General features: G+C 56.2%; 1 protein-coding gene across 12 annotated transcripts; it reads left to right on the top strand.

The window, feature by feature from the left end:
• Positions 1-30: 30 nt before the first annotated feature.
• Positions 31-10,739, top strand: RUSC1 (RUN and SH3 domain containing 1). Of its 12 annotated transcripts, none has more exons than XM_047784365.1 (11): positions 56-133; positions 819-2,270; positions 2,546-2,956; positions 3,976-4,074; positions 4,237-4,319; positions 4,440-4,614; positions 4,688-4,793; positions 4,977-5,023; positions 5,689-6,238; positions 7,662-7,790; positions 10,018-10,739. In XM_047784365.1, the coding sequence occupies exons 2-11, from the start codon at positions 905-907 to the stop codon at positions 10,184-10,186; spliced, it is 3,135 nt and encodes a 1,044-aa protein (XP_047640321.1). In that variant the 5' UTR covers positions 56-133; positions 819-904; the 3' UTR covers positions 10,187-10,739. The 12 variants fall into 12 exon arrangements, with proteins under 12 accessions (XP_047640325.1, XP_047640321.1, XP_047640323.1 ...); XM_047784367.1 differs by having other exon boundaries at positions 57-133; positions 4,237-4,313; XM_047784369.1 differs by lacking the exon at positions 2,546-2,956 and having other exon boundaries at positions 31-133; positions 4,237-4,313.
• Positions 10,740-12,145: the final 1,406 nt, after the last annotated feature.

Raw genomic sequence — 12,145 nt, 5'->3', positions numbered from 1 at the left:
AAGGGGCGCGGCTGCGCAGCGCTGGCCGGTTGTCCCAGCGCCCCTCCCCTCCAGTCTGTGTGGGCTGGGCGGGGTCCGTGGGAGCCACAGAGGATCCCCGACGCCGCTGCGGAGCGGTTGCAGGAGGACCCTGGTGAGGATGGCCTTTGGGTGTGGCTGGAGGGATAGGGCACGTGGGGTGGGGCAGGAGAAGGGGGAGCAGTGAAAAATGAATAGACAAGGGGCGGGGTGGTAGCTGGATGATGGAGACAACTGCAGAGAGGATGGAAAGACATGCAGGTTCTCGGAGCTGGATGAAGGTGCACAGCTGCTGTGGGCTGGAGCCCGGGTTCTATGCCGGCCGACCTGCCAGGCTGCGTTGACACGCTGATGGCTGCTTCGTCCTTTCCCCCACGCCCGCCCCTTTCCTGCATTAACCAGCCAGACGCGCCTCCCCCTCTCATTTCAGAGCATCTGGGCGGGGCCTCTCGGCCCCTTCTGGGAGTGAGGGGCATTCTGGGGGGCAGGGCCAGATTGCAGTTGAGTGGATCCCGGGGCCATTCTCAGCCTGGCCCCATCCTTTTACAAGCCCCTGCACCTCCAAGGAGACTGAGAACGCAGCCGCATTCTCTGACCCGTCCCGCCCCATTCCCAGGAGGTTACAGTCGACTCCACCTGCAAACACTGCAGCGGACGCTAATGGCCAGTTGATGTCTGTTTGCATCTCATCTAAATATTGTTTAAGGCGCCTTTCCAGGCCTGCTCCAGCCATCAGTCACCTCAGCGTCCTTCCTGCGGCCCGCACCCTCACTGCTGGTTTCACCATCCCTGTCTTCTAGGTCTGCGTCTGCTGTTGCCAGGTAGGTGGATGTGAGAGGCCTGAGCCTCCTCATTCTCTAGAGGCTACCCCGTCGCCGCCGGCACCATGCTGTCCCCTCAGAGGGCTTTACTCTGCAACCTCAACCACATCCACCTCCAGCATGTCTCTCTGGGCCTGCACTTGTCCCGCCGTCCGGAGCTACGAGAGGGGCCCTTGAGCACATCCCCTCCCCCAGGGGACACCGGGGGTAAGGAGAGCCGAGGGCCTTGCAGCGGGACCCTGGTGGACGCCAATTCCAACAGCCCAGCCGTGCCCTGCCGATGCTGCCAGGAGCACGGGCCAGGCCTAGAAAACCGGCAGGTCCCAGCACAGGAAGAAGAGGGGGCTGCCTCTCCCTCGGACCCAGGCTGCTCCTCCTCTCTCAGCTCCTGCTCAGATCTTAGCCCGGATGAGTCCCCCATCTCAGTCTACTCCAGGGAGCTCCCTGGCAACGAGGATGTCCACCCTCAGCCCAGCATCATCCCCCTGGAGCAAGGCTCTCCACTGGCCTCCGCCGGCACAGGCGCTTGCTCGCCAGACAGCTTTTGTTGCTCTCCGGATTCCTGCTCCGGAGCTTCCTCTCCACCCGGCCCTAGCCTGGACTCCAACTGCAATGCCCTGACCACCTGCCAGGACCTCCCTTCCCCAGGGCTAGAGGAAGAAGACGAGGGTGGGGAGCAGGACCTCTCTACCCCTGATCTCCCAGAAGGTGATGATGGGAAAATCGATGCTGGGAAAACTGAACCCAGTTGGAAAATCAACCCCATTTGGAAAATTGACACCGAGAACACAGAAGCTGGCTGGAAAATCACTGAGAACAATAACTCTGGTTGGAGAGTCAATGGGAATACTAACACTAATTGGAAAGCTGAACCTGGAAAATTCGACTCCGGTTGGAAAACTAACACAGGAATAACTGATTTGGGCTCGAAAACAGATGCAGGGAAAATTGATGGGGGATGGAGAAGTGACGTCAGCGAGGAGCCGGTGCCCCACCGGACAATCACGTCCTTCCACGAGCTGGCCCAGAAGCGCAAACGGGGCCCAGGGCTGCCCCTGGTGCCGCAAGCCAAGAAAGACCGCAGTGACTGGCTCATTGTTTTCTCGCCGGACACGGAGCTGCCCCCCACAGGGTCGCTGGGGGGCTCCCCGGCACCTCCCCGGGAAGTCACCACCTTCAAGGAACTCCGGTCGCGAAGCCGGGCCCAGCCCCCACCAGTCCCACCCCGAGACCCCCCTCCTGGCTGGGCCTTGGTCCCGCCCCGGCCCCCACCTCCACCGGTGCCTCCCCGGAGGAAGAAGAACCGACCTGGGCTGCAGCCCATAGCAGAGGGGCAGACCGAGGAGGGCAGGGCGGGCAGTCCCGCAGTTGGCGAGGAGGCCCCAGCCGCGAAGGAGCCGGAGGAGCCTGGCGCGCAAGTCGGCCTAGAGGGTAAGAGGCCGCGGGAGGCAGCGAGAGAGGGCTGGGCTTCCACCTCGCCCACGCCTCCAAACCTTCCAACCCCGCCCCCGTCTCCCTTCCGTTCTGTGTCACCCATCCTCCCCGTCCCCTTCTACCAGGGAGCGCTCCGGGAAAGGGAAACTGGGTGGGTCCTTGGGTTACGGGACTAACTCTTTGCTCCCTCTTTCTCCCGCCCCTCCTTGCCTGGCTGCCCATTCCGCTGGCCTCCTTTCCCTCTGCACCTGCCCCGCCAATCCCGCCTGCAGCCAGTCCCCCCCTGCTCCCTCAGCCCCTGGTTTTCCGGTTCGCGGCTGACGGGCGCCCCCTGTTGGAGGGTGGGGGCGCAGCCGCAGCTGGGTCTCTGCTCCTGGCCCCTCTGGCTGGCTGGCCTGGCTCTGGGCTGCGGTTACTGGGGGCGCCGAGTCCCCCAGAGGAGCAGCTACTGCCTGTCCGCCTGTCCCCGGTGGGCGCCTATTCGCCTCCGGCTCGGGGGGCCCTGCCCTGCCTCGCCAGCCCTGAGCTGGCACTGCTGCTGTCCCCGCTTTTTCCCAGAAGTAGCACCTTCCCCGCCGCGGCTTCCCCAACCCGCCAGGTACCCGCCCCCCCGCTGCCACCGCCACCTCGTCCGCCGAAGGCCCCTCGCTGGACCAGGAGCCCACCGCCTCCGCCCAGGCTACGTAAGATGGACCCGGGCCAGCCCTGCGAGCCACGCCTCCAGCAGGGCTGCCCCACCCACTCCAAAGCCCCACCCACCCTCACCCAGATCTCTGCTTTAGTTTTTTCCGGGGTAACCCGGCTGGGTGTCGCCCTTCAACCTGGGCGGATTCCAAGTTCATTGGTCCTGGGGAGTCTGGCCCTGCTGGCTCCCTGTGCTGGGCGAAGGTTGCTGCTCTCCCCCGCTGCGTGGCCTGGCCCCTCTCCCCCTAGGCCCGGGCATAGTGGACGCGGGCTTAGCCAGCTTCCGTACTCAGTTTAAGGGGGTCCCAGCAAGTTCATTGTTAGGAACCTTGGGTTCCAGTGGAATTCCCTGGCCAGGGGAGTACCAGCCTGACCCCCACCTTATTCGGGAAGGGTGGAGGGTGAAGTTCGTGGAGCTTATAAGGCCAAAGGGGTTCTGGTCACACTTTTCCCCTCGGGGCCAGCCCTCCGGCGAGATGCTGGCGCAGGACCCGGGTTTCCCCTTTCCGGCGCCTTCTGGTCTCCCAATCCTTGGGTCTCCTCTCCTTCTGTCTCTCCTCCCATTCCCGTCTGTCTGTCTTTTCATTGGTCCAGGCTCCCCACGTGCTCCCTGGGTCCCCGCGGGCCTGACCGGGGCCTGGGCAGCGGGCACAGGGCTGCGCCTCCCTTTCCTGGCCCTGTCATCTCCCGCCTCACGGGCCCAGCCTGGCAGGCGGGAGGTGAGCGTGGCTGTCCCATTCCCGGACTTCCGGGATTGAGGAGGTGGGAGCTGGGCCGAGAGGAAGGGAAATGGGAACCGGGAGGCGGGGAGCAGGGTGGCAGTACTGAGAGAGGTGCAGGATTTCACTCTGTGAGCCCAGGTGGAGCTGCCTCGGGCTCCGCCCGGTCCTGTGCCCCCTTTCCCAAGACCTCAGGGGCAAGGACACTGCAGATCTGCAGGAGGTGACCCAGGCAGAAGCCTGGAGCCCTTGGGGTAACCCCCGGTAAGTGTCACTGCATTCTTCTTTCCTCACCCCAGTCCGTAGTTCCTGGTCATTCGCCGGTGTCCCCGGGGCCCAGCGACTGTGGATGGCAGAAGCCCAGAGTGGGACTGGCCAGCTGCAGGAGCAGAAAAAAGGTAGGATGCCCTGACTTTTGACCCCTAGCTTGGAATCAACTTCTCCTCACTTAAGTCTTCCCTCTCTCAGGGTCAAATGGCATAAACCAGCCTCTTACCATCCCTCGGGGTTGCCTGGGGAGAGCAGGGGTCTTTGATGCTTCGTCCCTTCCCCCGACCCAGGTCTCCTGATAGCCGTCAGTGCTTCAGTGGATAAAATCATCTCGCACTTTGGGGCCGCCCGGAACTTGGTTCAGAAGGTGAAGGTGTCTGTGGGGAAGGGGTGGAGGTTGGGGGGAGGGGGATGGATGTAGGTCTGAGGGCATAGGAGCAATTGGCGGGGAGAAGGTTATCTCTAGACCCCTTGCCCATTGTGCTGCCTCCAGGCCCAGTTGGGGGACAGCCGTCTGAGCCCAGATGTGGGGCACCTGGTGCTGACCACCCTCTGTCCAGCTCTCCATGCCCTGGTGGCCGATGGGCTGAAGCCTTTCCAGAAGGACCTCATCACTGGGCAGCGTAGGAGCAGCCCCTGGAGTGTGGTGGAGGCCTCTGTGAAGCCAGGTGAAGCGGGAGGATATGGGACGGGGCAGAGGGCAGGGCTTGGGGCCTGGCTGACAGTGTCGTGTGTCCTCAGCCTCCAGCACCCGTTCCCTGGGGACCCTGTACAGCCAGGTCAGCCGCCTGGCCCCGCTGAGAAGCAGCCGGAGCCGCTTCCACGCCTTCATCCTGGGCCTCCTCAAGTGAGTGGCCGCCTTCCTGGCACCCCTCCCATAGCCTGGGGACTGCAGGGGTGTCATGGGTGGGACCTATGGTGGGTCCTTGTGTCCTCAGAGAAGGCCCGCTTCCAATCTCCTCTCCCATCCTGTACCCACAGGGGGCTGGAGTCCTCCCCGCCCCTGAACTTCTCCCTCCTCTCTCCCCAGCACAAAGCAGCTGGAGGTGTGGTTTTCCAGTCTCCAGGAAGATGCAGGTCAGAGGCTCAAGGCCCACAGGGTGGGGCTGCTGGGCTGGGCGGGCGGGAGGGAAAGGGATCTGTTCTGTGGGTTCCCCCGATGCTAGAATGATCTTATTACTGTTCTACTTTAACCTCTTACAGGGAGTCAGTCCCCTTACCCATAGGAGGAACCACCCACATGCTCACTGTAACCTCCAAAGCCTGGGTTATCTGGCCTCTGCCTTCTTCCCCCGCCTTCAGGGCTGGGGCATTCCCTGGTCCTGGGACAGTCTCCTTCCCTTATCGTCCTGCCCCAGGCCCTCCTTTTGCTGTCCTTCCACCCAGAGCTGGGCTCCCTGCCCCTTGTGCCTCTTCCTTAACTTTCATTCATCCTTTGGGTCCTTCTTCAGTGAGGCTCCACCCCCACCAGAGTCTAGACTAACTCACCCCTACCCGGCAACCTGTGGGGTTGCTCCCATGGCCCTCAAGTCCTCCTTTTTGTTGCTTATGTATCTGCCACCACATGTTCTAGGTGTGTCTCCCTCTCTGGGCTGTCTGCAGGGGCAGGGATGTGGCAGCCTGGCACCCCCTGCCCCCCTGTCCCAGCATAGAGTAAGGCTTGTGGGGGAGGTCTGCTGACGGGCGGGTTGATGCAGGGAGGCCTCTGGGACAAGGGGCTGATGTTAGCCTGCTTTCCCCAGGCCTGCTGTCCCTCCTGTACCTGCCCACCGGATTCTTCTCCCTGGCCCGGAGTGGCTGCCCCTCCTTATCCACAGAGCTGCTGCTCCTGCTGCAGCCACTGTCGGTGCTCACCTTCCACCTGGATCTGCTCTTTGAGCACCATCACCACCTGCCCCTGGGCCCGCCTCAGGCCCCTGCCCCCTCAAGTTCGCCCCCAGCCCTGCAGCAGACTGTGCAAGCCATGCTGCACTGGGGGGGTCGGCTGGCACAGAGCCTCAAGGGGGCTTCCGGGCAGACCCCTCCAGGGCCTTCAGCCCCCTCAAGCCCTCCCACCCCAGGCAGCTGGTGGGAGCAGCTGACCCAGGCCTCCCGGGTCTACGCCTCTGGTGGCACCGAGGGCTTCCCTCTTCCCCGGTGGGGATCCAGGCGTCACGGGACTGCCGCCGAGGTTGCACAGGAGAGGTCCCTGCCCACAGAGGAAGCAACACCAGGCAGAGGCGTATGGCTGGGGAGACTCTTTGGAGTGCCTGGGGGCCTCGCAGAAACTGAGAGTGGAGCCCCCAAATCCAGGTAATAGAGTCCCTGGTCCCCTCCATGATCTCTGACCCCCCTCAGAGCCCCCTGTCATCCCAATTTAAAACTTGATGGGACAATCTACTTTTCTGTAGCTATGAGCTAAAAATTGTTTCTTTTTTTTTGGTCTTTTTGCCATTTCTTGGGCTGCTCCCGTGACATATGGAGGTTTCCAGGCTAGGGGTCCAATCGGAGCTGTAGCCGCCGGCCTACACCAGAGCCACAGCTACGTGGGATCCGAGCAGCGTCTGCAACCTACACCACAGCTCACGGCAACGCCAGATCGTTAACCCACTGAGCAAGGGCAGGGACCGAACCCACAACCTCATGGTTCCTAGTCGGATTCGTTAACCACTGTGCCACGACGGGAACTCCTTTTCTTTCTTTCTTTCTTTCTTTCTTTCTTTTCTTTCTTTCTTTCTTTCTTTCTTTCTTTCTTTCTTTCTTTCTTTCTTTCTTTCTTTTTCTTTCTGTCTTCCTGTCTCTTTCTGTCTGTCTTTCTGTCTTTCTTTTTCTTTCTCTCTCTCTCTCTTATTCTCTCTCTCTCTCTTCTCTCTTTTCTTTCCTTTCTGTCTCTTTCTGTCTGTCTTTCTGTCTTTCTTTTTCTTTCTCTCTCTCTCTCTCTTATTCTCTCTCTCTCTCTTCTCTCTTTTCTTTCCTTTCTTCCTCCCTCCCTCCATCCTCCCCTCTCTTCTTCCTTCCTTCCTTCCTTTCTTTCTTTTCTTTCTTTCTGCCATTTCTAGGGCTGCTCCCGTAGCTTACGGAGGTTCCCAGGCTAGGGGTCAAATCGGAGCTGTAGCTGCCAGCCTACGTCACAGCCACTCGGGATCTGAGCTGTGTCTGCGACCTACACCACAGCTCATGGCAATGCCCGATCCTTAACCCACTGAGCAAGGCAAAGGATGGATGGAGCCTGTGTCCTCACGGATGTTAGTTGGATTGTTTCTGCTATGCCACAACGGGAACTCCCAATGGTTACATCCTTAAGTGGTGAAGTTTTAACAGTTATATAACTACCTACAGAATGTCTATTTTGCCTCTTGGCCCTCAAAGTCCAAAATATTTACTTTCTGGCCCGTTAGAAAAAAAGGAGAAAAAAAAATTTCTGACTCCTGCTCTCCGGTTTGACCACTGGCGGCTCTTTCCTGGCTTCAGGTGCTCTAGTGACCCTTTGGATTTCTCGAAGCCTGCTAGTTGCACAGGTCCCTGTATGGCTTTTGGTGTTACAGCCCTTTGTTGTCACCTCCCTAATTACCCTAAAGATAACTGTATGCCACAACTGCCACTCTGCCCTCAGCAGTGACCCACTCCTGACCTCTTTGGAACCAGTCAGGTCCCTTAGCCTCTTCCTCCCTCCCTGGGGACTTGGGATCTTCTTCTGGAGGTGGGGTGACCTGTGACCCTGTGTCCTTTCCTCCAGGAGACCATCCAGCTGGCTGCCCCCGACAGTGAGTATGTTGGCTCTGATGAAGCGGGGGGCACCTCCCGAGACCCCTTCTTCTCCAGAGGAGCTTAAGGCCTCAGCACTCAGCATGGCGCAGACCCATAGGTAAGGGTTGGGGGAAGCGCTGGTGTGCATGTGTGTTACCTATGTGTGTTTTCCTGTCTTTGAAGAGTGGATGGAAGGTGGCGTAAAAGGCCTGGGGCTGTAAAGTCAGACAGTGCTTGGTTTGCGTTACATCTTTGCTGTTTATTATTGGTGTGACACTAATTTTTCTGAAACTTAGTTTCTTTCTCTGTTAAAAGAGGGTAACTTGGAGTTCCCGTCGTGGCGCAGTGGTTAACGAATCTGACTAGGAACCATGAGGTTGCGGGTTCGGTCCCTGCCCTTGCTCAGTGGGTTAAGGATCCGGCGTTGCTGTGAGCTGTGGTGTAGGCTGCAGACGCAGCTCGGATCCTGTGTTGCTGTGGCTCTGGTGTAGGCCGGTGGCTACAGCTCCGATTCGACCCCTAGCCTGGGAACCTCCATATGCCGCGGGAGCGGCCCAAAGAAATAGCAAAAAGACAAAAAAAAAAAAAAAAAAAGAGGGTAACTTAGGAATTCCCTTGTGGCGTAGCGGGTTAAGGAACTGGTGTTGTCACTGGGTCGCTGTTTGGGTCGCTGCTATGGTGTGGGTTCGATCCCTGGCCTGGGAACTTCTGCGTGCTACTGGCTTGGCCAACAAAAAAGAGAAGAGGATGATCGATATTTTGGTTGTGGTTACTGGTTATTATTAAGACTAAACAATAATTTAGTAATTATGAAGTTACTTAGAAATTACATAAATAACAATTTGTACAGTTTCATGAAAGCATTTGACACACAGAAAGTATCCAGTTAGTGGTAACTTTTACTACTATATGTATATAAGAATGTACCCACTTGTGTCACTGGGAAACTGTGCTTCCTTTTAGTGGGAACTTCTAATTTGGCACCAGGAGCTGCATTGACTTCAGGGTCTGGCTTCTCTTGGGTTCTCTCAATCCACTGAATTAGGCTTCTTGATTTTTCTGTTCAAGTACTTTTCAGGTACTTACTATGTGCTAAGCATGATGCTGGGCGAGGGAAAAGAAAGGAAAACATGTTGGAGACTCTGCCCTTAAGGAGCTTGTAGTCCAGTGTGGATATCAATGAATAAACAAGCAGTTACAGGGAGCTCCTGTCATGGTGCAGCGGAAACGAATCTGACTAGTATCCATGAGGTTGTGGGTTCCATCCCTGGCCTCGCTCAGTGGGTTAAGGATCCGGTGTTGCTGTGAGCTGTGGTGTAGGCTGGCAATTGTAGCTTCGATTCGACCCCTAGCCTGGGAACCTCCAGATGCTGCGGGTGCAGCCCTAAAAATACAAAAAACAAACAAACAAAAAACCAAACCAACAAGCAGTTACATTTCTGTGTGATAAATACTCTAGGAAAGGAAGACCCGAGTCCTTTAGGGCCACATAGACAGGGCTTCCTCCCCAGGGTGGGGACTCAGGGAAGGTGTGGCGTGTGCATCTGGCAGAAGGAATAGGGTGCAAAGGTGGAGAGGCCCTTTGTGGTGGTGAGTGAGGAACTATTAGTACGTGATTAGTTGTGGCTGGAGTGGAGGATGCTGGCAGCAGGGATGGGGAGGTTGGAGGCTTCATTAAGGCCAGTTAAGGAACCTGGACATCACTCTGAGGCAGTGGGAGCTGTTGAAGGGTCTTAAGCCTGGGGATGAGATGCTTGCTTATATTTTAGAAGGATCTCTGACTGATGTCTGGAGAATGGAGCTGGAGAGGCCAGTCAAGATTCAGGCAGACCAGGTGGATTAGATGCAGTGGTCCAGAGAAAGGACAGAGGCCTAAACTAGGTTAACAGCTGTGGAACTGAAGAGACAGATCAATGGGGTAGTGGAAGATACAAACACCAAACAGGTTTTGGTGATGAAGTGGATGTAGAGACTGAGACACTCTGTTTTTTGCCAAGAGCAACTAACTGGACAGAAGGTGGTGCTGTTTACAACAGGGGACACGGGAGGAGGGACTGGTTTGGAGGGTTGCCATTTAGCTTGCATATGTTGAACTTGAAGCAAAGAAGAATGGTGCAAATCATGTCAAATACGCAGCTTAAGAGTAGGTTTGGCGCTCAGGAGAGCGCGGGGGCCCTAAATACAATCACCATGTTGATAGACAGTCCCCATGTCTCTTCCAGAGTCCTGTCAGTGTCCACTGAGCTGAACCAATAGGGACACAGCACACAGAGGGAAGGGGAGGGTGGGACAGCTGGGCACCCCTGCCTTACTTCATCCCAGCATCTCCTCCCTGCTCCTCACAGGGCGGTCCGGGCTCTCTGTGACCACACTGCTGCGGGACCTGACCAGCTGAGCTTCCGGCGTGGGGAAGTGCTGCGTGTCATCGCCACTGTGGATGAGGACTGGCTCCGCTGTGGAAGGGACGGAGTGGAGGGGCTAGTGCCTGTGGGGTACACATCCCTTGTTCTCTAGGCCTAGGACCTTTTCCTTTCCTGCAACTCTCTCCTTCCTGTCACCTGGGAATGGAATGAACACTCACCCACGTAATCTGATCATCCCTGAAGCACTTTCCCCGTCTGCAAAATGACACTTTCCTCCCACGTCCATTTCTGCCGTGTAAAATAAACTTTCCTTCTTCCCTCCCATGCCCATTTATAATGTGAAATCTGCTCTTCTTCCAAATATATGAAAAGGAATTTCCCTCCATGCAATCTTTCCTCTTTCCAGTACGCATAAGGGAATCTCTCTCTTCCTATCTGCAAAATGGAAATCTAACCTTCCTCTATCTTCTTCATCTGTAAGTAGACTATGCCAGTACCGTATATGCCTCAGTCCCAAGACCAGAAGGGCCTCTAGTCTTCTTCCTGCGTATGGAACCTTCCCCCACTTCACCCACCCCATGTTGCCTGTATTTATGATGTACTCATGCTGTACTAGGTGCTGAAGTTTGGACACCCCTGGTGGGTGGGCCTGTGGTGTTGGTCTGCCTCTTTCCTCCTTTGTCCCAATAAAGAATGGGAGTTGAGTGTGTCTGTCACTGTTGGTTTCAGGATACAGGCTGTAGGGGAGGGAGGAAGGGAGAGAGGGAGGGAGGCCCTCTAAGGGGGAGCCCAAGGGAGATGCTTCCTTCTTAACCCAGGTCCAGTTCTTATTGTTGCCTGGGGAATCGCGAAGTAACTCCTGATTGTGCCAGACTCTCAGAAGTGCCTCTCTGGTCTGAGACTGGATTTCCTTACGTGATGAGACTGATGTGGTAGGAGGCCGAGTAGATACAGGAAAGTTGGAAGACTTAGTCCTTAAAATTATAGGCATCAGATTTATATCAGAGGTGATGGGAAGGATTAAAGGATTTAAAGAAGGGACACATTAAAAAAAAATTTTTTTTATGGCCACATCTGGGGCATATGGAAGTTCCCCGGTCAGGGATTGAATCTGAGTCGCAGTTTTGACCTAGGCCACAGCTATGGCAACGCCGGGTCCTTAACACACTTGCCAGCCTGGGAACTGAACCGCCATCTCTGCAGCGACCTGAGCTGCTGTAGTCGGATTCTTTTTTTTTTTTGGTCTTTTTGCTATTTCTTGGGCCGTTCCCGCGGCATATGGAGGTTCCCAGGCTAGGGGTCAAACTGGAGCTGTAGCCACCGGCCTACGCCAGAGCCACAGCAACTCGGGATGAGCTGCGTCTACAACCCACACCACAGGCTCATGGCAACGCCGGATCGTCAACTCACTGAGCAAGAGCAGGGGCCGAAGCCGCAACCTCATGGTTCCTAGTCGGATTCGTTAACCACTGCGCCATGTTGGAACTCCTGCAGTCAGACCCTTAACCCATTGTGCTACAGTGGGAACTCCAAGAAGGGACACATTTTTTTTTTTTTTCTTTTTAAGGGCCGTACCCATGGCGTATGGAGGTTCCCAGGCTAGGGATTGAATCGGAGCTAGCTATAACTGCTGGCCTACACCACAGCCACAGCAACTCGGGATCCAAGCTGCGTCTGTGACCTACACCACAGTTCACGGCAATGCCGGATCCTTAACCCACTGAGTAAGGCCAGGGGTTGAACCGGCAACCTCATGGTTCCTAGTCAGATTCGTTTCCACTGTGCCACGACGGGAACTCGAGGGACACATTTTTTTTCTTAATATCACCATATGGGGATATAATTTTGGAAAGCATAGTAACTTGGCATTTATTACTTTGTTAAGAGTTAATGAGTTTCCTTCCATTCTTGTGAAATGAGAATAACTAAATGCTCTACAGCTTTGAGAATGGGACTGGAAATCACTATGATTGCGTAGAGGAGAATCACTGAAAGGATGTAAGAATAGAAAGCTATAGTCATATCCAGGCAACAGGAAAGTTAGGAGGAAGCTGAGAATTATGAGGTGAAACACAGGGAAAAGAAATCTAAGTTTTCTTTCATCTTTGAA

Source organism: Phacochoerus africanus, chromosome 6, assembly GCF_016906955.1.
Source record: "Phacochoerus africanus isolate WHEZ1 chromosome 6, ROS_Pafr_v1, whole genome shotgun sequence".
Taxonomy (NCBI): Eukaryota; Metazoa; Chordata; class Mammalia; order Artiodactyla; family Suidae; genus Phacochoerus; species Phacochoerus africanus.
Note: the sequence above shows the minus strand (reverse complement) of the source record. Positions and strands in the feature narration are given on the sequence as shown.